The sequence below is a fragment of the Crinia signifera genome, chromosome 8 (genome assembly GCF_055691185.1).
Source record: "Crinia signifera chromosome 8, ASM5569118v1, whole genome shotgun sequence".
In the NCBI taxonomy this organism is placed as follows: Eukaryota; Metazoa; Chordata; class Amphibia; order Anura; family Myobatrachidae; genus Crinia; species Crinia signifera.
The window spans coordinates 43,667,171-43,691,292 of NC_139224.1; the positions used below are offsets into that span (position 1 = coordinate 43,667,171).

Here is a 24,122-nt window from a genome sequence, read left to right on the forward strand (position 1 = left end):
GGCTCCCACAGTAATAAAACATAAGGACCCCCAGACTAATACAAGCACAATGGCCCACTATGATACAGATTTTATCCATAGTAGTCAAACACATTGGCACCCCAAGTCATTTTACACATTGCCCCTCACTGCCCTACAGTGATTCCTAGGGCTTAAAGTGGTCATGCAGAGGTGGAGGAACTCATTTCTCTACGCCACCTAATTACCCCCCCCCCCCCCTCCCCTACCCCCATTAGGCAGAGACAGGGCCAGTTGTAGGGTTTTTGGCATCCCCCCTGCAAACTAGAATGCTGTTCTGTGAGAATTACTGTTGCAGGGCCAATGTGGAGGTTAAAATGTTCCACCTCACCATTAGAGGTGGTGGAACTCAGTTCCGCCCCGTTCCCCCTCACTTTAACCCCTGGTAATTCCACACACTCCTCCCCCCCCCCCCCCCCCCCCCCGCCATAATTAGTGGATTTCCTCAGCTGCAGCTGAGTGGCGAGATGCATTGCTGGCAGCGGGATGCTGGCGCTGATGGCATGCAGGCGGAAGGTGACATGGCGTGCATGACCTATGAGTCCCGCCACGTTGCATACGCCGGGCGATATGACATGCCGGGCGCCTTATATACGACTGATCCATCAGCAACCTGACCTGCCATTTGGCCAAGGCAGGCACCTACCTTTTATGAGGTTACAGCAGAGGTGGAACTACCATTGGTGCAGCAGGTGCAGTGCACTGAGGACTAAGGGGCCCACTGCTGCCCAAACCAGACCATTTTGAGCAATGATGAATAGTGGCCCAGTACAGGCAGCAGGGTGGGCCCCACTGCCTGAGGGACATGGCCGATACCTTATAGAGGCAGGGATGACCTTGTGTTCCGGACCGATAACAGAGTCCTGCCACCTATGAGCGTTGGTGATCACAGTCACATGCTGCCTCTAATTATCAAATGACTATGCATGCGTACAGATCGGGAAATCTGCATTTGGGGGAGGTAACCGCCTGTTTTGCAGGAGTGTCGGGAAAATCGTGGATGTGCCCATCTGTTTTCGCAGAGTTGTGGAAGGGTCAGAGCTAACTTAGGCCCTTATTCTGGTTGGTGCGGCCAGAGCCGCACACGGGGCTCCGGCCGCACAAACCAATCCCCGCCCACCCTACGGATCGCCACGGCCGTCCGTACACGGACGGCTGGCGATCCGCATAAAAATGGTGGAGGCGTACGCCTCCACCATGGTGGGAGCTGCCCCCTGCATTCGATGGTCGTCGACCATCGAAGGCAGGTCCGCACGCCCCGGCAGCTCCCGCAAGCTGAGACCACACGGACAATCGTCCGTGTGGTAGCTTGTATGGGGGCTGAAAGCTGACATCCGGCGACGTCAGCTTTCCGCCCCCATGAGTTGCGTCATGCCCTCATTACCATGCGTACGCCCCGCGTTTGCATGGGAACGCCCATGAAACGCGGGGCGTATACATAGGGAAATGAGGGCATGAAGCCCCTCACTCCCCTATACGCCCCCTTTGCGGCGTACTAACGTTATGTGCGGCGAATTCGTCTGCACATGCGCAGATTGACCTCTGCGCATGTGCAGACGGAAAACATCGGCGGTACGGCCGCACGCGGGCCGTACCGCTCGAAACAGAATAAGGGCCTTAGTGAGTTGCGTGTGGATTTCCAGCCGGCCCGCAATCGGCGATATTTTCTCAAGTTTTTTGCAGACCTGCACAGGGCGCGTATTCACTCTCCCTGGAGGGGTAACAATCTGATCCCAGTCCTCTGCAAATTCGCACAGCAGCAATCAGGTCTGAATCGGGCCTTAAGTACAATCTACACTCTTTTTGCCGCGATTTAATAATTGATCCGCGGCCACTTACCTCGTCGTTTTCATCAAACACTGAATTGATATTCTGTGGCCAGAGTAATACTGCTGAGTTCAGGGCAAGATCTTCCGGTGAAAAGAAATATATGTCTAGAAGGTAATACAGTCTCCGCTGGCATTCCTGAAATAAACAGAGGCCGTGTCAAAATGCATAAATACCTCACATTAAATGACTAACTGGTCCAAATGTGTGATCATTGATGACCAGGCTTCTTGGAGGACTGGACTTTAGACAGAAGTGACTTTGGACCGTACCAAAACAATGCAGGTGGAGCATGGGTTATACCATTATTTCTTTGTGTTGTCGTATTATCTTGCTGATTTGGGCAGCAGGGTCAGTTAATGGTGTTCGTTCTGGCAGTGCTGTATGTTATAATACAAATCCACTGTAGTTTTACATAATACCTTATATCCTGCAGGTACAAAGAGCATACGTACATTAATACGGGCCTTTAGGTCCACAATTCCTTTAGTCTTAGCCTGCTCGACAAATGAAATCTCCTCTATCACATCTTCCGTCGTCTCTGGAACCTTTAATGCTTGCTCTTTAATTGACTCAAATTCCAGGCAAATTCTAGAACATAACAAAGAATTTTAAAACAGGTTGAACTGTATTAAGGGTGGCAACAGAAAGAAAACTGAAGGCTGATTAAGCTTGAGGTGACATAAACTACCGAAGGATTCTGAGATGCCTGCACTTTAGGTTGTGTGTTTTTTGCTAAGGGCTATGATGCTGAAGCATTAGCCAATTAGGGAGCAGGTGAGGAATTGCTGTAGTTAGGAATAGCCAGAGAGTCAGGTGATCTGCCTCTCTGGTCCGGTTTTCCCCACCCTCCCTCCCTATTTTTCTGTCTTTTCTTGGCGGTGGTAAAGAACGATCCTTGTTCAAATGGAAGTGGTATGAGGATAGTGGGGTGCGCTCTCCCGTCATTGATACGTCACTAGCCCATGCCCCTTGGACAGGGGAGCGGCTGCACCATCCGCATGGGTGGGTTGCATGGGAGAGTTGAACACCAACGCTGTGTGAATGGTGTGATGTCATCTTACCCCTCTTTTCTCTATGACCGTCCTTTAGGGCCGCCACCCTCTTTTATAGAATCAATATAAATAGCTGTCAATCAATAAATTTGACATTCATATTGAAACGCCAGCACTTGTGTCTGTCTCGTTATTTTAGTGTTAAGTTTAGATAAGTTTAGATAAGTTATTAAAGTGTGGGGCATAAAGATTGCCGATGGTAAGTTTATGCCATTATACAATTTATCATGTAGCTGCAATACACTGATGTGCAATACTGTGTTGCTGTGCAATGCTTTGTGCTATCTCAAATGACGTAGAACGTTAGTTTGGATATGCTGAGGTGTGGCCATATATGGCAGGCACAGGTGCTAGGAATGGGGAGTGGCCAATCCTGGGGTCATTGCCTCCCCCTAATAGGAACACAATGTCCTATAAATAATGTGTGCCTGGGATGAAGGGAAGGGGGGGGGGGGTAATACACAAGAAAGTTAAATGTTTTATTGATAAGCAAAAATCATGTTTACCATATAGTATATAAAAATAGCTAAATACAACATCAACCATTGCTTAGCCCTTTAAAATGGCAAACATTTTTCCTGCAGCAGTCCATATGGACATATCAAATAAGGTGAAGAGATGGCCACAAATAAATGTAATTATTGAATGAAATACAGTCTGCTTGAGACCTGTCCATAATCAGAATTTTCTGTCAGGGATGGGGAACCTTCGGCCCTCCAGCTGTTGTTGAACTGCACATCCCAGCATGACCTGCTACAGTTTTGCTATTTGGCCATACTAAAACTGTTGCAGGTCATGCTGGGATGCGTAGTTCAAAAACAGCTGGAGGGCCGAAGGTTCCCCATTGCCATCACATATTTTCAGTATTCCTGCTGACAGGTGCATCTGCAACTTCGTCTAAGTCACAACACCATTGCAGTATTTGACTTATGCTTGCCTGCGGGTATGGGTCATAGGGTCAACACTATGAAGGTTGACATATAAAAAGGTTGACGCGGCTTAGGTCGACACATAAAATAGGTCAACATGGCTAAGGTAGACTGCGTTGGTAGGTCAACCGAAGCAGCAAGGTCAACAATGCAAAGGTCGAAAGTCAAAAGGTCGACCTTCGACTCACGTCACGAATTTTGATGTACGTTGACATGGACACCGTATCAGTGTACTGCTGTGCTCGCCATGCTTCAGGCATGCTGCCTTACTACGCCCGGCACACTATTATATTCTCCCTAGAAGTGGATGGTAGGGTAGGAAATAATGCCTATTTTGAGGGAAAAAGGTGAAAAACTTGTGTATACATTTTAACCTAATGTATGTCAACCTTCATTATGTCTAACTAGTGACCGTATCCCCTTGCCTGCGACTTCCCTCACCCACCTCTAGAAGCAAAAGGATTCAAAAGATATACAAGAAACTTAATAGACAGATACTGCATGTACGCTGCATGCAAATAACTGCCCTATGCTACAAAAAAATACATATGTTTAGTTGTACACAACTATATGCCCGGTATATTGAGCCTCTGTACCTATGAGTGTGGTACTATGCTACTATGGGACTACCGTATACACTGATGCTAACCATATAGATCTTTTTACCACCTCTGAATTCTACTGTATAAAGCTATACAGACAGAGACTGTTCTTGTTACAAGACTTAACACACAAGATTCTAAAGCTTTTACTCACGTCTCGTTCTCCAGTCTGTGGTTTGTCACCAACTTTTCCAATAAAATATTGGCAAAACTTTTCGCCTTTTCAGCCAGACCCTGCTTCAAATCATCGCAGTCCAGCTGTACCATGGTGAAATAGGCCCGTGTGGGAAGGGCTATGATATCCCTGGCTAGGGTGTGGAACTGTTCTATAAACTACAAGACAACCCATTTACACAATCTCCAATCACATGGCAATATGTACCTCAACCAAAATGGCTGTAACTGCCTGTTATCATAAAAATGTGGCATCACATGAATAAAATATATTTTCCAATTAAAAGAAAATGGATAAGATATGTTTATATAGGTTTTGGTCAAGCTTTACGTGCTCTGCTTTCCAAGCTGGTCTTACGTCCTGAAAACTTCACTGTATTTTCTCAACAATACGTTAGAGGTGTGTTCTGACACTTGCCCCATGTGGAGGCAGACATTTTGTGGTGGTCTGAACTAATAGTCAAAATGGAGTCTACAGTTTTTGTGACATCTTTATTGCAGATCTGTATCAAGCGATTACTGGTATAATGTGATGTCTTGCATTTCAGATTATTCGTTTAAAGGGATCTGCACAGTTTAGCCCGTAGAATCTCATAAGGATACAGCATTTTGGGCTCTTTGTGCCTCAGGTCCCTACAGCACTGGGAATTGATAAGTTACTGGTTTAGCCCACAAAATGGCTGTTCCCACTGTATCTAATTGGTTGGCAGGGCCTATGTGTGAAAAACCCTCACAGCTATATGTGTTTTATTTCTTGGGCATCTTTAAAAGTTATTAACAGATAAAAAGTAGATTAAATACTCAAGTGTGTGAATAAGTCCACAGTGACATCAATTCTAGAGTTCCAGCTACTATACAGTAGATGAAAAATGACTCTTGACTTTTGTTTTGCTTCTTTAATTAATCCGCTGATGCAAACCTTTACTCATTGAATACATTTAATAAATTATTATTATTACACCTCTAATGTAGTGTTATAATGGGTCATGTTTCAGCAAAATCAGTCTGCAGAAATACAAGCATTATTACATACCACTGTGTAGTCATCAAAGCTGTGTTCTTCTGACAGGAATATCTCCACTTTCTCACTGGCTGAGCCATCCACGAGCCAGCTGAAACTTTTTACTATGGAATGAAGATTGAACAAGTCAATGTTGGAGGGAGAATGATAATTAAGAGAGGTGGAGTGGCAATTACTCTCCTGGCCATCTCTGATGGTAACTGGCATGAACAAAAATGGAGCCTTCTACTGGTACTACAAGTGACAGCTTCTCCAGTGCCAAGTCACTATATATAACTTTTGTTCATTGGTCCTCAAACAATGTCACACATAACACTCTTCTATTGAGCTTCAGAAAGGAAAACGGGCATAATCACTTCATGCTAATGCATAGACAAGATTTATGCCAATATCGAGAGTGCTCTTTGCTCAGACAGCTGGTTCCTATGGCTGCAAGGCAGATCATGGGATGTCCGAATTCCATTTCTTACCATAGTTCACTATTAATATACAAGAAAGGCCATAAATATATGGGCCATTACTGTGTGCCTGTTCTCTCCATGATAATAAATCATGAATCAGAGAAGTGGAACCACTTATCCTGACAACACCTTTGCTGATATATCCGCATTGATATTTGTAGATTGGAATACTACTGCTGAAAGTGTTAATACGTGGTCAGCCCACTGCTTGTCATTTATGACCATGTGTCCTGCACTTTGGCCAAATCTGGCCAATCTGGACACCTAAGTGTAAGAATAAATTTGGCAGCAGGATCGGCCCCTGTGAAGCCGGCTTGACCTCTAATGAAGAGTAACTGAAGGTGATTTAGTATTGCTTTGATGAGGTACTAGATTGGTTCTGCATTTACATCTAGCTTACCATATGTTTCAAAATGCCTCTTGGGCTCCTTTAAATTGCAATGGACGGCTTCTTTCAGCTTCAGAGCAGCAGACTGGATGATGTAGTCCGAGAGTTTGGCCTCAATAGTCTGCACCGTGTTGCTACCAGAGAGCCACGACTGCACCGTTTGAACATTCTTAAAAAAGAAAACCATTCAATAAATATAATTAATAACTGTACCATAAAGATGGAGTAATGTACTAATCCAATTCCACTTTGGTCACGTATTTATAATAAATCATTAGATTTCACCAAGACATTAACTGTGAGTACAGTATCCATGATAATCCATTGACGTATTAAAGTAAAAACTTTTGCAATCTCAGTATATTTCAATTTGCTTTTTATCTGTCCTATAAAATGTGGAGAACATTACTTCCTTAGTAACTGTCATGATTATATTGTTCTGAGCCCCCTTTTGGGGCTTAAACATGGGGAGATTTAACTGACCCTGACCAGCGATGTAACTAGATTTTTCCAGCATGCTGTCTAAAAGCATAGGCTACTGTATAGCCTTGTTCCCATCATATCTGAGGAGGCTTTTTCATTTATGTTTTTGTGACTCATTAGTTCTGAGGCGAATAAACCTTCTATATTTGAGCATCACATACAGAACCACTGAGTTTATTCTGAGTACATAATTTCGTTAATCTGGAAACTGTCTGTAACTATCCAGCCTGGACCCCTTACCAGACCCCTCCTGCAGCCATCACCATCCTTACATGATGTGCCGTACGATATGTTTACACATATCACTATGCTATATAGGATTGCACGTTACAAGGACAGCTTGTGAATACCTGCAGAGTTTTTGAAATCCGGGTCACTATAAATAAAACGCTTTCTTCTAAATCCTGGAAGCTTGGATAGAATTCCATTTTCTCATCGTCAAAGGTGAGCTCCATTTTGAAGACTGGTAAATATTGTTGATCTTCAGGGTCAAATAATGTAACAAAAGCCTCCAACGTTCTCTGTAAGAGGTCTCTCAGCTACGGAGAAGAGGATACATTAGTGCCGGAAACTGGATTCTTCTGAGAGAAAAATATAGTCATTTGGGGACATACTTAAATAAAATGTAAATGACAAACAACGGTGAATAATAACGTGGAGGGTGAGACAAATAATAACATAGCGAGTGTATTACAGTCGGGCGACAATGGCATTTTAGAGGAAGCAAACTATGGGCCTAATTCACGTTCATTTGGAACTTTCTGCTGCACAAGGGAACTGCTGACATAAGCATTGGCATATTAACTTTCCCACTAATACAGCGGCAGCCGCAATTGCCTCTGAATCAAGGGCCCGATTCAAACCAGATCGCATGGTTGTGAACTCGCACAGTGGACGATAATTGATACACTGCGCATGCATACGGCCCATAATACGCATGCACGAGGCCATGCTGTGATGAAATGCTGCCACTATTACGCTGTTCGCAAGGTGATTGACGCGAAGTAGGCGTCTGGGTGTGGAAACCGGACACATAGTGGGGTATTCAATCCTGGTCAAATTCATGGTTTTGTCGAGATCCTCTTCTTTTCCGACAGAAAGAGTAGTCGTATTGCTTTCGTCTATTCATTGTTCTGTTTTTCCGATTGTCGAATCCATCTCGCCAGTTTTTCTTTTCTATCGATGGTCGAAATGTGTTTCTCAACTTTTTTACCATTTTGTCGAGTTGGAGTTGAGAAAAATGGCATAAACCTATTCAATGTGAAGTTGTCGATTACGACAATTTGAACTTGAGCTAGACAGTTTTTTTCTATGAGGAACAGTCTTTGTACATCAAAATTTTGATTGATTTGAATTCTCCGACCTCCTGGTTCTAGTCCGATTCTTAATCTGGTTCCAGTACCCGCCCTGGTTCCGGTACCGGTTCTGGTACATGTTCTGATGCTGGTCCTGTTTCTGGTCCTGGCCCAGGTTCTAGTCCCCCCACAGCTCCTATTACAGTTCTGCAGTTAGACATAATGGCACCAAACCGTATGGAAGGCAATTTAGGGACAATTGTTCGCCAAACTCGACAGGAGGTACTATGACAGTTTAAAACTGTGAATAGGCGGAAAACTTGACTGTCAAGTTAAGAAATGACAGGCGAGCAAAACAAAACCAAGTCGAATCAACAGTTTGACACTTTAAAACCAGGATTGAATACCCTCCTCAGTAGGAGAGCTAAGAAAAATGGTATTCATACCAAAATAATACGCTGGAAGTGTCCGGAAACACACAGGCGTGTCAATGCGTTTTAAGAGAGGGTGTGTGATGTCAGCTCCAGGCCAGATATGCCGCTGAATAAACTTCTGGCTACTCTGAGCCTGCAATGACCAATGTAAAAATCATTCAGTGATGACCCTGTTACGATGGGTTTTGGACATATTTGCTCAGCTGTAAATGGAGGTTTAGCCATACATCTCCATTAACACAGCGATCACATTAGTCTGCAAGGCAGGATTTCCCTGTACCAGGGCGGCGTCTTCACCGAACACTGGTCATGCAAATTTGCGACAGTGCAATCACGTCTGAATTACCCCTCAGAGTCCTGTGAAATATACTTGAGCTTTAAAAATAAATAATTTATTTATATTAACAACACATCAATATTACATAGATTGGATTGGACAGGCATCGCTAGCACTCTTACCTGATTGGACATGAGTGTGGAGACACAGCTATAAAAGGAATCTAATTTGTCAGGTTTAATAAGCTCTAAAGTGTCTTTGCTGGTGAAGAGATTTATAACCTTTGGGTACCAGGTGTTCATTAACTTCTCCTCAGTCTTTGCACAAGCCAGGGAGACGCTGTTTTTTAGTGACTCACATTCAATGGGTCCCTTCAATCTGTCAGCGTGAACAAGAACAGTGAAAGAGAGACCGTTTTCAGGTATTAGATACACAAGATAATGTGGATATCCTAAAGGATATTACAGGAGCTGCAGTGGGCTATCCTCTCAATAAGATGCAGTTAATTGGAGGGATAGTCAGTCCCTTATATACGCAAATGAGAAAATGGTTGGAAACTGCGCTTATGAGGAATGAATTAAACGATACCAAAACGTGGGTAGTGAAAATTTGTTCACACATTAATACATAATTACACATTAAAAGTTTTCACGTTAATGACACTATAAAAAGGCTTATTCCTGGGTAAGGGAAATGATCACCCCTTCTGTTCTCTCCATATAAAGGATCATGTTCCTATAGCGGACTCTACTTGTACACAGTCAATTAAAGGAGGTGGGTAAGTGGATAGACCGTTTTTAAAACTTTTGGGGAATCCTGCACCAGTGTGCTGGAATGGTTATTGCGCTTGGAGTTGTTTCTGAAAAAGCTGGGAACACCCCAGCGAAATGCGTCAGAACTTCACCTCAATTTCTTCACCAGCAATTAGATATCCATAATCAATAATTTTTTTGGATACCTGAACCAGGACTATTGAACCCTGAATCTTGATGGAGGAGTACAAATTTAAGCTCAGGACACCATCCAGCTGACACCACTCCAAAGGGCAACAACCATTCCACGTTGTGCAAAGCAGACAAATGCCACTAAAACACATTATCTTTTCTCTGTCTCTGTCATTGAAAATTCGGTACTTGTGTATTATAACGGCACCCCCGATATTCATTGCGCAATGTTTTTATCGCATCGCATGCCATGCACCCGATGGCATGCGATGCGACACGATTTTTGCCCCCTATGCGATGAAACATTGTATAAGCACCCTAAAGGGTGCTTTTAAGCACCCAAATGGCTGCTTACAATGTTAAATGCACCCCCACGCCACCCCCCCACTATAAACGTGAACCCGAAGCGTGGCGAGCGCAGCGAGCCCACGACGGGCGGCGGTACGCGTCCTCCGACCTTTTCATACCCCCACTATCCACGTCGGCGTGGAGTTGAGAATAGAAAGTGTGGCGAGCGCAGCGAGCCACCGTGCCCGAAGCGTGGGGAGGGGACGCGGATACCTCGGTGGCTCGCTGCGCTCGCCACACTTTCTATTCTCAACTCCACGCCGACGTCGATAGTGGGGGTATGAAAAGGTCGGAGGACGTGGACCGTTGCCCCTCGCGGGCTCGCTAGGCTCGCCACGCTTCGGGTTCACGTTTATAGTGGGGGGGGGTGGCGTGGGGGTGCATTTAACCCATTAGGGTGCTTTTTTAATTGCATCGCATTGTATGGCATTGTATGCCATATACAATGTCATACAGTTTTAAAATTGTACAATATTGCGCGATATCGCATCGCATCGCATACCATCGCATGCCTTTTGGTATGCGATGCGATGGGCGCCGCTATAATACACAAGTACCGAAAATTCTAATTCTGATAAGCATAATCCCCTTCAAAAACCAAATTCAGCTCAACCTGTATCCAGCCAGATCGTCAATGAGCAGATTGGAGAAAGTGGTGTAGCCCAGATCAAGAACGGCCCGAATTGCTGGGTGTAGGAGATGAAGATTCTTACTGATCTCATTTCTTGCTTGGACAAAGCTCTGATGCCAAGGTTTGGAGAAATCCAGACCCCTAAAATACAGCACAATGGAATAAAATGTACTATTAGATGATTAGGGAGCATCATCTGTGGTGAATGCGATTCAATGCATTTGTGTAATAATAATAACAAGAACAAGAAGAACCAAAACAACAAGAAGAACAAAAAGAACAACAAAAAGAAGAACAACATGAAGAAGAACAACAAAAAGAATAACAAGAAGAAGCACAACAACAAGAATTAGAAGAAGTATATTTATCATATAATACCAGCATAAACTTTAATCAGGGATGCCTGATGTAGTGCAGGTCACTCAGGCTTGTTCCTGTGCAGAGTCCTGACAGGAACCTCACCTTCCAGGGAAGTGCAGTCACGCACATCATTTGTTGTAGCCACACCCCCTTCAGCTTTGCTGCATCTACATAGTAATGATGAGGGTGTCCACTGCCCTTTCACATCCCACCTAAGGGTCAGTTTTTTGTGAATGGGGAGCGGCAGCGGTGTGTGGGCAGGCAGGCAATCGTCGGGGAGAGGCCGTGCAGGTTGTCCTGCCAGATGGTGCGCCCACAATGCAAATGTACTCTGAGAGGAAGGCACCACCGGCACACACCTAGCTACGGCCCTGGGCATCTATGTTAGTGAATGTTCTTTAATTAATTGAATTGTATGCGGTTACTCACGTAGGAAATTCAGGTAAGGAACCCGATTCTTCTGCTTCCAACCCTTTCACCTCTGGCTTCACTAGAACACTTTTAACTGAACAGTAAAAAGTGAAGAAAACAACGTGATTAGGAAATCCACATACTAAGAGAAATTATATAGAAACCAATCAGATAGCTGCTTTCGTGGTAACCAGTTTGATCAGAGCTATTTGCTGATTGGTTACTATTCCTTACTGATCATATATGGTAAATAACCTTTAACCACATTTTATGGAGCTTCCCCCTATCTCTTTAAAACCATGCTGAGTTTTAAACAGAAAGGGGGATTCTCATTGAATCTTTTGCTATTACAAAAGTCTTGCTAGCAGTAAGGAATATAGAAGTATGGAACAGGACTCACCCAGGTGTCTCTTCATGCTTTTCTCAAAGTCATGTGAAATCTCTTCAAAAAGTTCTGCCACAAGAGCCTGTCTGTCCTTGCCCTTCTGCAGAGGCTTGGGCACCAGTGCCAGCATAGAGTTTAACCAGTGTTTCTGAATGGGCACTACTGGGCTGCACTCCACACGCTTCTTCATGTACAGGTAATTCATCTGAAAGGGAAGGTTGCACTTTGAACAGTTCCATCCTGACCGTGGAAATGACATATAGCAGAGTCTATGAGCCAAGAAGATCAGGTGACACTGGGCCACTTGTACAAAACACACAGAAGATGAGGTAAAGTGAATAATCTATTTGGCACCACAATTTGATTGGGTGCACCTAGATGTGTGCCAAAGTGTAGGTGTGTGCAATGCAAGATGGTGGCGTTTTCAGGGGACTAGAAATTTACTTGCTAATGGGAACACATAGGAGGCCACTTTCCGTGCTAAGGGCCGAATTCAGGTTGGCTAATCTCTCTGCAGGTGGGGCAGATGTAACGTGCAGAGGGAGTTAGATTTGTGTGGGGTTTGTATTTCAAACTGATATCTACAAAGCAATGCATGAAAGGATCTTCTATTTCACAGAACCAGGTTATTAAAGCCCGAGAGGGATGGAGCTTCCCTAGTTCTAGGGTAGTTGTATGATATTGGTAATGGCTCACATCTACAAGAACCCAACAGAAATCCAGAGTCTCGGCAGGCAGAGCTTTCGCCTCTAGTGGCACTTTAGCATATTTTGGCCAAAGTAAATACAGAATCTTGATACACATATAAAAGGCCCGGAATCAGTATATGTTCAATACTACTCACCCTGATTTGTCGCTGCTCACTGTTCATCTGTCATAAGAAACAAAACTCATTATTGGGTTTTATGTGATCATTTACAAAAATTCACATTGTTTGGTGGGTTCTGCTTTAAACGGTTTTGAGTTTGAAATATAATGCAGAACATTAATGAAACATCCACGCCATGGATCAGATGTTTCATTGGTAAAACTGTACGATACGTGATAGAAGCGCATGGTTTGTCACGGGGTACAGCATCTATTGCTCCCTGTGATCTGATTTATGTTTGCTCTCAAGGATCTGTGCACCGGTATGTACACTTTCTCTCAGTGATCTGTGCACCGGGATCTATACTTGCTCTCAGTGATCTGTGCACCAGGATCTATATTTGCTCTCAGTGATCTGAGCACTGGGATCTATACTTGCTCTCAGTGATCTGTGCACTGGGATCTATACATGCTCTCACTGATCTGTGCACCGGTATGTACACTTTCTCTCAGTGATCTGTGCCCTGGGATCTATACTTGCTCTCAGTGATCTGTGCACCGGGATCTATACTTGCTCTCAGTGATCTGTGCACCAGGATCTATATTTGTTCTCAGTGATCTGTGCACTGGGATCTATACTTACTCTCAGTGATCTGTGCACTGGGATCTATACTTGCTATCAGTGATCTGTGCAACAGGATCTATACTTGCTCTCAGTTATCTGTGCACCGGGATCTTTACTTGCTCTCAGTGATCTGTGCACTGGGATCTATACTTGCTCTCAGTGATCTGTGCACCGGGATCTATACTTGCTCTTAGTGATCTGTGCACCAGGATCTATACTTGCTCTCAGTGATCTGTGCACCGGGATCTATAATTGCTCTCAGTGATCTTTGCACAATGATTTATAATATCTCCCATTGCATGTTTAGGGCCCCTGATAATGGCTGATAGAAGAGAATTAGATCAGGATTGTACAGGGAGTGGTTGCTAATTTGCGCTGTATTTTAATACTGGAAATGGAAGGGAAATTCTAATGTGACCACCAGTGACTCCATTATGGTTTATGTTCCCACAACTCCTCTTAGTATTAAACTGATTATATATAGTCAGTGACTGGATGTTCGGGCACGTTTGCTTATTTACTTATATATGAATAAGGAGAAACTTACAGTTGAGGGGAGTTGGGGTTGCGGGGGTCTGTGTCCTCTCTTCTTTTTCTCGCTTATAGTTTCCTCATAGGCCTTTAGCGCTTCCTTCATTCTGCAACTCAGAGGAAACAACATTCTGTGAATCTTATCCGAGGACTAAAGATTTCTGGGGGTATGTAAATAATGGTACAGCTCGGTACGGTAGCCCCGTGATAGACCTGCAATCTTCACAGAAGGGGCAATTCCAAATAGCCGCTGGGTGTACTGCAGGAGGATAGCCTCGAGCTTAAATGCTAAGAGCTATTCAATTCTAAGCTCATTTCCTTCTGAGGTAATCCAAAGGCTAATACACGTTAACCCACAGATACTGTGTTAAGTGCCCATAGCTATTGATTAATGCGCTTGTGGCAGCTGCTATAAGAGGGCAAAAAGCCCTGTTGATGTGGGGTTACATCTCAGGCAGTGGCATAGCTACATATGTGGCAGACCCTGCGGCAGCTTGGGGGAGCGGCACCAGCGGGGTCTGTGGTGGGCGCCGCTGGCTGAACTGACAGGCGACCCAGGCAGCAGTGAGCGCTGAGCTGGTCCTGCCCTGTACATATTTAATGAGCGGGGACCCAATGCAGTGCATATTGAATGAGTGTGTCCCTGCCTCGTGCATATGTGCATATGCACTGTGCTGGGTCCACGCTCAATAGATATGCATCAGCTCAGCGCTCACTGCTGCCTGGGTAGTCTGTCAGCTCAGCCAGCGGCGCCCGTAGGCCCTGCTTGGGCGCCGGATAAATTTTTTCAGCAGGGGGGAGAAAAATTTCTAGCTACCCCACTGATCTCAGGAGGGTGTGAGCAGAAGCCTGCAGTAAGTGCAACCGTTCAGTTTACCACATGGCATAACTAAATAGCTGCGGGACTGAAACAAACCAACGCAAGCCCCGTGGCTAACTGAGTAGGCCCCAAAACCTGATACCGGACTCACATAATTTCGTGAAGGGTCTTCTGCTGCTCCCGGCTTCTTTTGTGCTTCATCAGCTTACTGCTGGCGGAGCTTGTGGAGGGAGCCAGGAGGGTAAGCGGAGGCAACTGGGCGTGTAAACGCTCGGCCGGCGGGAAGTGGAAAGTTTTGTTGGAATCCATCTAAACAAAGAGAATAACCACAGGTATAAGAGTAGTATGGTATAACAGTATGGTATCTGTGGTATCAAATATGTTTATTTGTTTCAGTGCGGATGTATATGCTGCACATACTGTCATCTGTCATCGTGATGTACAACAGGAATATTCCACATGTGGTTCTTCAGTTGCTGTGGAACTAAACATCCCAGCATGCCCTGCCACCTATCGAGCATGCTCTAATAGTAAGACTGTAGCAAAATATGCTGAGATCAGTAGTTCCACAGCAGCTGGGGGGCGGCATGTAGAATACGCCTGATGTACAGACAACTCGCCAGCTTAGAGAATACTGTGCGTGTCCGCTAAAGGGTCCAATCAAGGGGCATACACATGGTGACATATTGGCTATGGACGATTTTGACTGGAGCTGATTTTGAGTATGAGTGATTTGTCCCATGGCCAAATAAGACGTAGTCAAAACTGCCTTGCCAGCAGTCTAATTTCCTTGTGATACCGACCTAACAGGGCCACGCATCGTATCGTAAGTAGGGTAAACACTGATATTTTAGCAAACTTTTCTTATGATTTTGACTATATAGGTATTTATTTCTCTCTCTATTTGTCCTATACTAACAGAAAAGAAATGGTATTGATGAAGTGGCTCCGCAGACCCCACGGTCGCTTGGAGGCGCTAGGTTTGGGCGCTGCGGGGTCTGCAGAAGCTATTGTTAATGGGGCCACTGCTCCTCCTGTTAGAATGTCATTTGTAAAATGGCCACCCCCTTCACAGCAGACAGTTATTAAGAATACTAGAGGAGGCATGACTCCCTCTTGCATCCTAAATAATGGTCTGCTGTAAGGTGGTGGCCATTTTGTATGTGACAATCTAACAAGCGAGGAGCAGGAGCGCTGGGACTTCAGACAGCAGGTCACACCCTGGCCCTTCACCCCCTTCATGTGTCACTGGGAAGCACCACTTCTCGGTGCCTTCCAACTAATTTAAATGTTTCAAAATAATATAAAGAAAATACTTATGATACAGAAATTATCATTAGTATTTCTTTGTATTATTTTAAACAAAATTACAGGGGAAGCACTGCCTCCACTGTTTACAGCATCAATAACATGTGTTCTTTGTTGTTGGTTATTTTGTTCTTCTAATATACTACACCTAAGGCAGTACTATAAGCAGTGGCGTAGCTACATATGTGGCAGACCACGCGGTGGCTTGGGGGAGTGGCGCCAGCGGGATCTGCGGTGTGTGCCGCTGGCTAAACTGACCCAGGCAGCAGTGAGTGCTGAGCTGGTCCTGCCCTGTCCCACTCATTACATATGGAGAGCGGGGACCCGCTTATTAAATATGCACTGCGCTAGGTCCCTTCTCAGTAGATTTGCACGGAGTGGGACAGCTCAGCGCTCACTGCTGCCTGGGTCGCCTGTCAGCTCAGCCAGCGGCGCCCGTAGTCCATCGCCTTGCCCCTTCTTGGGGGCAGCGGCGGAATTATTTTTGGAAGGGGGGAGAAAAATTTCTAGCTACGCCACTGACTATAAGTGAAAATTTACGAAAGGTTCTAAAAATTAAAAGAGGTGATGTAACCCATAGCAACAATCAGGTTTTGTCTATCATTTACCTATTGCATCCTATAAAATGATAGACAGAATCTCATTGGCTGCTATTTTTAGACTCTTTAGTAGATTTAACCCTAAGAGAGGCAGACAACGGTTAATAATATATTGTATTACAGTAACCAGATCCAATTTTGCATCTTCAGACACAGCAGCGGGTGGCAGGAGGTGTCTATTTACACAAGACACCTCCTGCAACCATGGCTGGATTTAGGGTCAGGCCAAACCTAGGCATAACATTTTTGTCTGCCCCCAGCCCCCTTGCTGCAGCCCAGCACACATGGCTCCCTCTGCCAGCCTAGTCTGGTCCCCAGTAGCTTGAGCGGGGCCTTCAGCAGCTTGTGCAGGGTGGCAGCTGCTCAATGAGGCAAGTATGAAACTGCTGAGTGCGATGAGATGCGCGCTCCTGTCACACATCTCATCGCACAGCTCAAAAAGTATGTGCTGCACGTACATATTGTACTAGATCTCATCTCATCTCATTGCATAGCAAAACCTATGCAATGCGATCTAGTCCAAATTGTATACAATAATTGTACTGTGTATGGGCACCTTTAGATTGCCAGTGTTCTCACATCACTCAGATCGCTGTCACATGTCACTACGTTTGTAGGCAGCATTAATAGTTTTATCGGTACTTGTGTATTATCACGGCGCCCGATTTCATCTAAATCGCATACGATATCTCATTCGATTTATTGGCCGATTTTTTGCCGATTTTCGGCAGTTTTTTTGCCGATTTTCGGCCATTTCCTGCTGATTTGCATGTTATTCCATCCTTGCACACCCCCAGGTACTATGCGATGGTATGTGATGTGATTTTCGGGAAAATGCCCCTGATTGTACAATTAAATATCGCATAGCATTGCATGCCAGCAAGTGACATGCAATGCAATGTGATTCGCAATGTTAAATGCACCCCCATTGTTAACGCCACCCCCACTATCAACGCCAACCCGAAGCGTGGCGAGCGCAGCGAGCCCGCGAGGGGCGGCGGTATGCCTTCTTCTGACCTTTTCATACCCCCACTATCCACGTCGGCGTGGAGTTGATTTTAGATAGTGTAGCGAGCCACCAAGCCCGAAGCATGGCGAGCGCACGCGGATTACTTTACATGTATTCCGCGTCCCCTCACGGGGCTCGCTGCGCTTGCCACACTTCGGGCTCGGTGGCTCGCTGCGCTCGCCACACTATTCTATTCTCAACTCCACGCCGACGTGGATAGTGGGGATATGAAAAGATCGAAAGGACGCGTACCGCCGCCCCTTGCGGGCTCGCTGCGCTCGCCACGCTTCGGGTTGGCGTTGATAGTGGGAGTGGTGTTGACAATGGGGGGCATTTAACATTGTAAGCACCCATCAGGGTGATTGTACAATTACAAATCGAATCACTTCACATGCATTGCATGGCATGCATCACATGCCACTATATTGCATGCGATGCACTACGATTGAAATTGTGTGTGTGCAAGGCGTGTAATGATGGAACAGCATGCAAATCAGCCAGAAAAAGTGAAAAATCAGCCGCAAAATCGCATCCGATTTTTGCATGCGATTTGCGGCCGATTTGCGGCCTATTTCGTGCACATCGTGATAATACACAAGTACCGTTTTATCAAGTAACAAAATGCAAAGTGAATGAACAGAAGGGAAATCTAAAATCAATATTTGCCTTCATAAAGGCAATTGCGATGTGCTTGTACTTATGCTCACTCTCAGGTAACCGCACGAAGGTCGCATCCATACCTGCCAACTTTTTGAAGGGGAAGATCGGGACTCCCACGCAGCGAAGCCAGGCTGGGGGTACTCCCAACTGCCCTCCCCCCCCCCATCGCGGGACAATGGCGGCCCCTGGAACGTCGCTAAATACTGGGACATTCCTGCGGTAAGAGGGACAGTTGGGAGGTATGGGCATCTGTAGCTGCTACAGACAGATCTGTTTAATCAGGTAGGGGGTTGTGGAGTTAAGTCCAGCTGCCCTGAGTGGGCGACATTCATCAGTTTAGGGGCACAAAAATTAAATGATATCTTGCACCACCTCCCTCCCCCTGCAGAACCAAAAAGGTTGTGGCCCCCCGACGAGACCACTAGTGTTCTGAATGGCTGCATACACATTTACTGTATTTCACATGTTATCTGGTATACTCCAGCATATTTCTTAGCACTACACAACAGTAGTTTCCATAGGATGACAAACAGAGGATCACCACCATAGACCACCATAGACATTACTCCTACGGGTTTATGAGTTTAACCTGACTGGTGATCTGCAGGTGCTAGCCGAGAATAGCGAGTTCCAATAATCTGTCGGAAAATCATGTATTTCAGCAAAATAAAAAAGTCAATGGAATATAACATTACACCATAATGAGCTACAGTACATAACATAACCTAGGAAAAGTTTCCCTATGTTCTGTCTGAAAAGCAAAAAGTGTTGTGCATGTGTGTATGTATGTATATACACACACACACACACACACACACACACATATATACACACACACACACACACACACACATATATATGTACACACACACACAAATATATATATATATATACACACACACACACACACACACATATATATATTTTGTAGATAGAGAGATATATATAGTATAGATGTAGTGGCTGAGGACCCTTACCTGGCCGGAACCCGGTGCCCGTTCCCTGTAACTCCGGGCTCTGGTCCCCTGTCTGACATTAAACAAGCCGGTTGCCATGGAGGCAGGGGCGTGGCGTTGATAGGAAGGATCTTTTGGTCCCTTAAAATGAAAGGCTGCTGCCCGGTCACTCCCCCTGCCCTGTCTCACTAGTAGCTCTGTAGCTGCTATGCAACTGCTGCCCCCTGGCGTCCTGATGAGAACTGCAGTGTTATGCGCTCAGCATAAGACAGGACGGTTTCTTCACAGCAGCCATGCTTGTGCTTACAAGGGACTTGCATGCCCGTAAGCTGTGTGCAACTGGTTGTACTGCCTATAGCGATGGAGTGGAGATGCACAGTCTCGCGCATTGCCATCGCTCAGTGAGATATTGCAATCAGTGGGGGTTTTTACCTATGGGCTGCACCAGGTAATATCCGCCACTGTGTGAAGACAGATGCAGTCTGTGAGACTGCACTGGCTTCACTTTGACTGGCAGTGACAGAGCCGGCCCTAGCCTTAATGACGCCCTAGGCAAGATTTTGGTTGGTGCCCCCTACCACCACCACTAGTTCCGCCTCTGACCCTGCTCCCCTTTCCCAGTACCATCAACAGTCATCATAGCAGTCATCATTTTGGTGCTCCTATCCGCAATATTTTAAATAGAAACAGTGCACACATTTGGTGCGCAGCCCAAACAGGGTTGTGTTTTTGCTGGGAAGGGGCATGGCCACACAATAGCACCCCCAATTCAAATTATGCCACACAGTAGTGCAACTTTATTCACATTATATCATGCGATGGTGTCCCTTATTCACGTTACATCACACAGTAGTACCACTTTACCTTATATACATTTTTCCTCACATTATTCACATTATACCCTTAGAAACAAATCCTGAGAAAATATTGTATTTAAAGCACCTCCATGGCCACACTGCAACCCAGCACAAAGCAGTGTGTGCTGGGCAGAGGAGAAGAGCTTCAGCTGCTGCTGACTAAGGGGAGGGGGCCCGGGGTAATTTGTACCCCCTACCCCTTTCTCTCAGCATCACTGATAATACCACAGAGTAATGCCCCTTACACATGACACACATTATTAATGTCCTTATAACCATAATGCCCCTTACACATTATGCCAACCTTTATTAATGCCCTTCATACACATAATGACACATATAATGCCCCTTACACATATGTTGCACATTATTAATGCCCTTATACACGACACACATAATGCCTGTAACACATATGTCGCACATTAATAATGCGTTTATACATGACACAAATAATGCCCCTTACACATATGCCGAACACTATTGCACAGCCAGGGCCGTTTCTAGACAATTTAGCTCCCAGGGCGAAGAAATAAAAATGCGCCCCCCCCCCCTACCCCCCCCAATACATAGCATGGTATTATAATAATTTTGCGCGCCGAAGGCGCGCGCCGAAATAGGGGGTGTGGCTTGATATTAAAAGGGGTGTGGCTTAATGTAAGGCGTGGTCTAGCAGGAAAACAATTACCTTATATCACACTTTTGCAACCTGCAAGACCAGACATTGGTTGCTGCAGGAATTGTTATTGTCCTCCCGCACTTAAGTTGGCTGGCTGAAGGCCACACAATGACCTAGTACGCCTCACAATGACAGGCTACTTAAATCATTATACACTATTTATCTGTGATGCCAATTACACATTACGCCGTACACTGTGATGACGATTACATATTACGCCGCACACCGTGATGACAATTACACATTACACCGCACACCAAGATGCCCATTAGACCACACACTGTGATGGCAATTACACAATACTCCCCACATCGTAATGCCCATTACACATTATGCCCCATGTGCCGCTGCCGCACAACCGATGCTGTTTACTAATATGCCCCCACAGTGCCAGATATGCCCCCACAGCGCCACAAATATATACCCCACAGTGCCACATATATGCCCCCACAGTGCCACACATATGCCCCCACAGTGCCACACATATATGCCCCCACAGTGACACAAATATATGCCCCCACAGTCCCACAAATATATGCCCCCACAGTGCCACACATATGCCCCCAGTGCCACAAATATATGCCCCCACAGTGCCACAATTATGCCCCACAGTGCCACACATATGCCCCACAGTGCCACACATATGCCCCACAGTGCCACAGATATATGCCCCCAGTGCCACAGATATATGCCCCCAGTGCCACAGATATATGCCCCCAGTGCCACAGATATATGCCCCCCCAGTGCCACAGATATATGCCCCCCAGTGTCACAAACATATGCCCCCAGTGCCACAGATATATGCCCCCAGTGCCACAGATATATGTCCCCAGTGCCACAGATATATGCCCCCAGTGCCACAGATATATGCCCCCCAGTGCCACAGATATATGCCCCCCAGTGCCACAGATATATGCCCCCCAGTGTCACAAACATATGCCCCCAGTGCCACAGATATATGCCCCCAGTGCCACAGATATATGCCCCCAGTGCCACAGATATATGCCCCCCAGTGCCACAGATATATGCCCCCCAGTGTCACAAACATATGCCCCCAGTGCCACAGATATATGCCCCCAGTGCCACAGATATATGCCCCCAGTGCCACAGATATATGTCCCCAGTGCCACAGATATATGCCCCCCAGTGCCACAGATATATGCCCCCCAGTGTCACAAACATATGCCCCCAGTGCCACAGATATATGCCCCCAGTGCCACAGATATATGCCCCCAGTGCCACAGATATATGCCCCCCAGTGCCACAGATATATGCCCCCCAGTGTCACAAACATATGCCCCCAGTGCCACAGATATATGCCCCCAGTGCCACAGATATATGCCCCCAGTGCCACAGATATATGCCCCCCAGTGCCACAGATATATGCCCCCCAGTGTCACAAACATATGCCCCCAGTAACAAACTTACTTGGAGAGGGGAGGGGAGCGCATCGTGCTTCTCTCCTATCCCGCGCCCGAGCTCCTATTGGCTGACAGCGGCAGCCCAGTGACGTGGGCGAGGGGACGGAGAAACGCACGATGCGTTCCCCTCCCCTCTCCAGCGTGGAGTCGGGCGGCCGGGGAGACAGCGGCAGCGGCTGCGGCTGCGGCTGCGGGCGGGGGGGGTTAGACTGCCGGGCGCCCTGGCTGTTTCAGAGGCGGACAAGCCGTGCGGCGCCCCGGGCTGCTGCACGGCTTGTCCGCCTCTAGAAACGGCCCTGTGCACAGCCATCCCACCCGCAGACAGCACTCGCACAGCCGCTAACACTTTGACCTCTGCCTCTGCTTGGATACAGATGTTTCCTCATACATCTTGACTCAATAGGCCATGCAGCTCCTGGCCAGTTCTGCTAACGTTGGGTGCCTTTTTTGCTGAAAATTCGTCTTATTTGCATTGTTATGACCAGCACACACAAGGAGTTTCCAATGATTAAAATAATATGCGGCATGCCTATATTTTGTGAGCGACTGTGGCTGTACCTGCATACGGAATGCTATGTTACAGTGATTTCCATGAATAAACTATTTCATATGCAGATACAGCCTCACTCACACACAGAATATAGGCATGCTGCATATCATTTTAATCAGCAGAAGCTGCTGATGCCCCTAAGCATTCCAAATGCCCTAGGCAATTGCCTAGTTGGCCTATGCCTAAGGCCGGCTCTGGGCAGTGACTTCCTATTGGAAGTCTGACCTGCCATTCACCCAAGGCAGTCCCTCCGGGATGCCTCTATGGGCTGCAATGGCTGCAGCCCATAGAATCCGCGGTCTGCGCATGTGCAGTTCTGATGCCGATACTGCGCATGCGCCAGTCCCTGTCAAGTGTACAGGCGTGGGGCCGGTATTTTAGCTTCTATGGGCTGCTGCTAGGGTTGCCACCTCTCCCAGACTTCCAGGATTCTCCCGGATTTGGTTGCAACCCTCCAGGAGGCTTTTCCAGTCACCCAGATTCCAGGATTCTCCCGGAATCCGGGTGACTGGAAAAGCTTGGACAGGTTTCCACTGCAGTGCTGCCCGACCTGCTGGGTGTTGGCTGCGGGTCCATTTTTAGATGATATAAATGGATGCTAATTGGATATCGCTATACTGACCATCGGTCATTAATCAGTATCTGCAGGCATCGGGACTAATAAGATATTGCCCTTCGAATTCAAAGACCTCCAGTGTGACAAGTAGACAAACACTTTATAAACCTTTAATATGAATTTTCTTTTGCAAGAACAGTTGTGTTTATGAATGAATTCCAGGTACTCTGCTGCTTTATTGTCCAGCACTGGCTAAGTGCAATTGGTATCACTGACTGAAACTGGTATTTATATATGATACACATATATCTAATGATGTAGCCGTTGTTTAGAAATGTTTATGATAATACCAATTACATATGTAATTGGTACTATTTGCTATATACTATGATGCATGGCCTAGTGGCGTCACAAGGGAAATCACACCCAGGTGTCACCATTGGACGAGGTGACACTAAAATGCAGACTCCTCCACAGTGACAGGAGCCACGTGCTGCAGTGTGACATTATACTGCAGCGCCTGGCTCTGGGCTTGAAGGAACTGCAGTGTAGCCAAAGTCTCCGGGGCTTCCAAGCATCTTAGAAAATGCTTAGTGTACCTAAAGGCACCGTTCCAGTCCATATTTTAAGGCTATCCATGCTACACAGATGGGAGCTACTAATTAAGTCACCTGTGCCTTAGCACGGATATCGTTAAAACCTGG

At 46.0% G+C, this 24,122-nt stretch overlaps 1 protein-coding gene across 1 annotated transcript in view; it reads right to left on the bottom strand.

Moving 5' to 3' along the window:
* The window catches only part of DNAH12 (dynein axonemal heavy chain 12), a 93,568-nt gene extending 74,063 nt beyond the window's left edge, over positions 1-19,505 (bottom strand). The window contains exons 1-14 of the mRNA XM_083158176.1: positions 19,380-19,505; positions 14,978-15,135; positions 14,023-14,113; positions 12,888-12,914; positions 12,059-12,248; positions 11,677-11,752; positions 10,870-11,028; positions 9,147-9,342; positions 7,309-7,497; positions 6,488-6,644; positions 5,639-5,730; positions 4,586-4,764; positions 2,301-2,436; positions 1,858-1,983 (exon numbers count right to left, since the gene is read on the bottom strand). Of these exons, the coding sequence (XP_083014302.1) occupies positions 1,858-1,983; positions 2,301-2,436; positions 4,586-4,764; positions 5,639-5,730; positions 6,488-6,644; positions 7,309-7,497; positions 9,147-9,342; positions 10,870-11,028; positions 11,677-11,752; positions 12,059-12,248; positions 12,888-12,914; positions 14,023-14,113; positions 14,978-15,135; positions 19,380-19,457 (1,854 nt within the window). The 5' untranslated portion in view covers positions 19,458-19,505. The remainder of the gene's footprint in view (positions 1-1,857; positions 1,984-2,300; positions 2,437-4,585; positions 4,765-5,638; positions 5,731-6,487; positions 6,645-7,308; positions 7,498-9,146; positions 9,343-10,869; positions 11,029-11,676; positions 11,753-12,058; positions 12,249-12,887; positions 12,915-14,022; positions 14,114-14,977; positions 15,136-19,379) is intronic.
* Between the last annotated feature and the right edge of the window lie 4,617 nt (positions 19,506-24,122).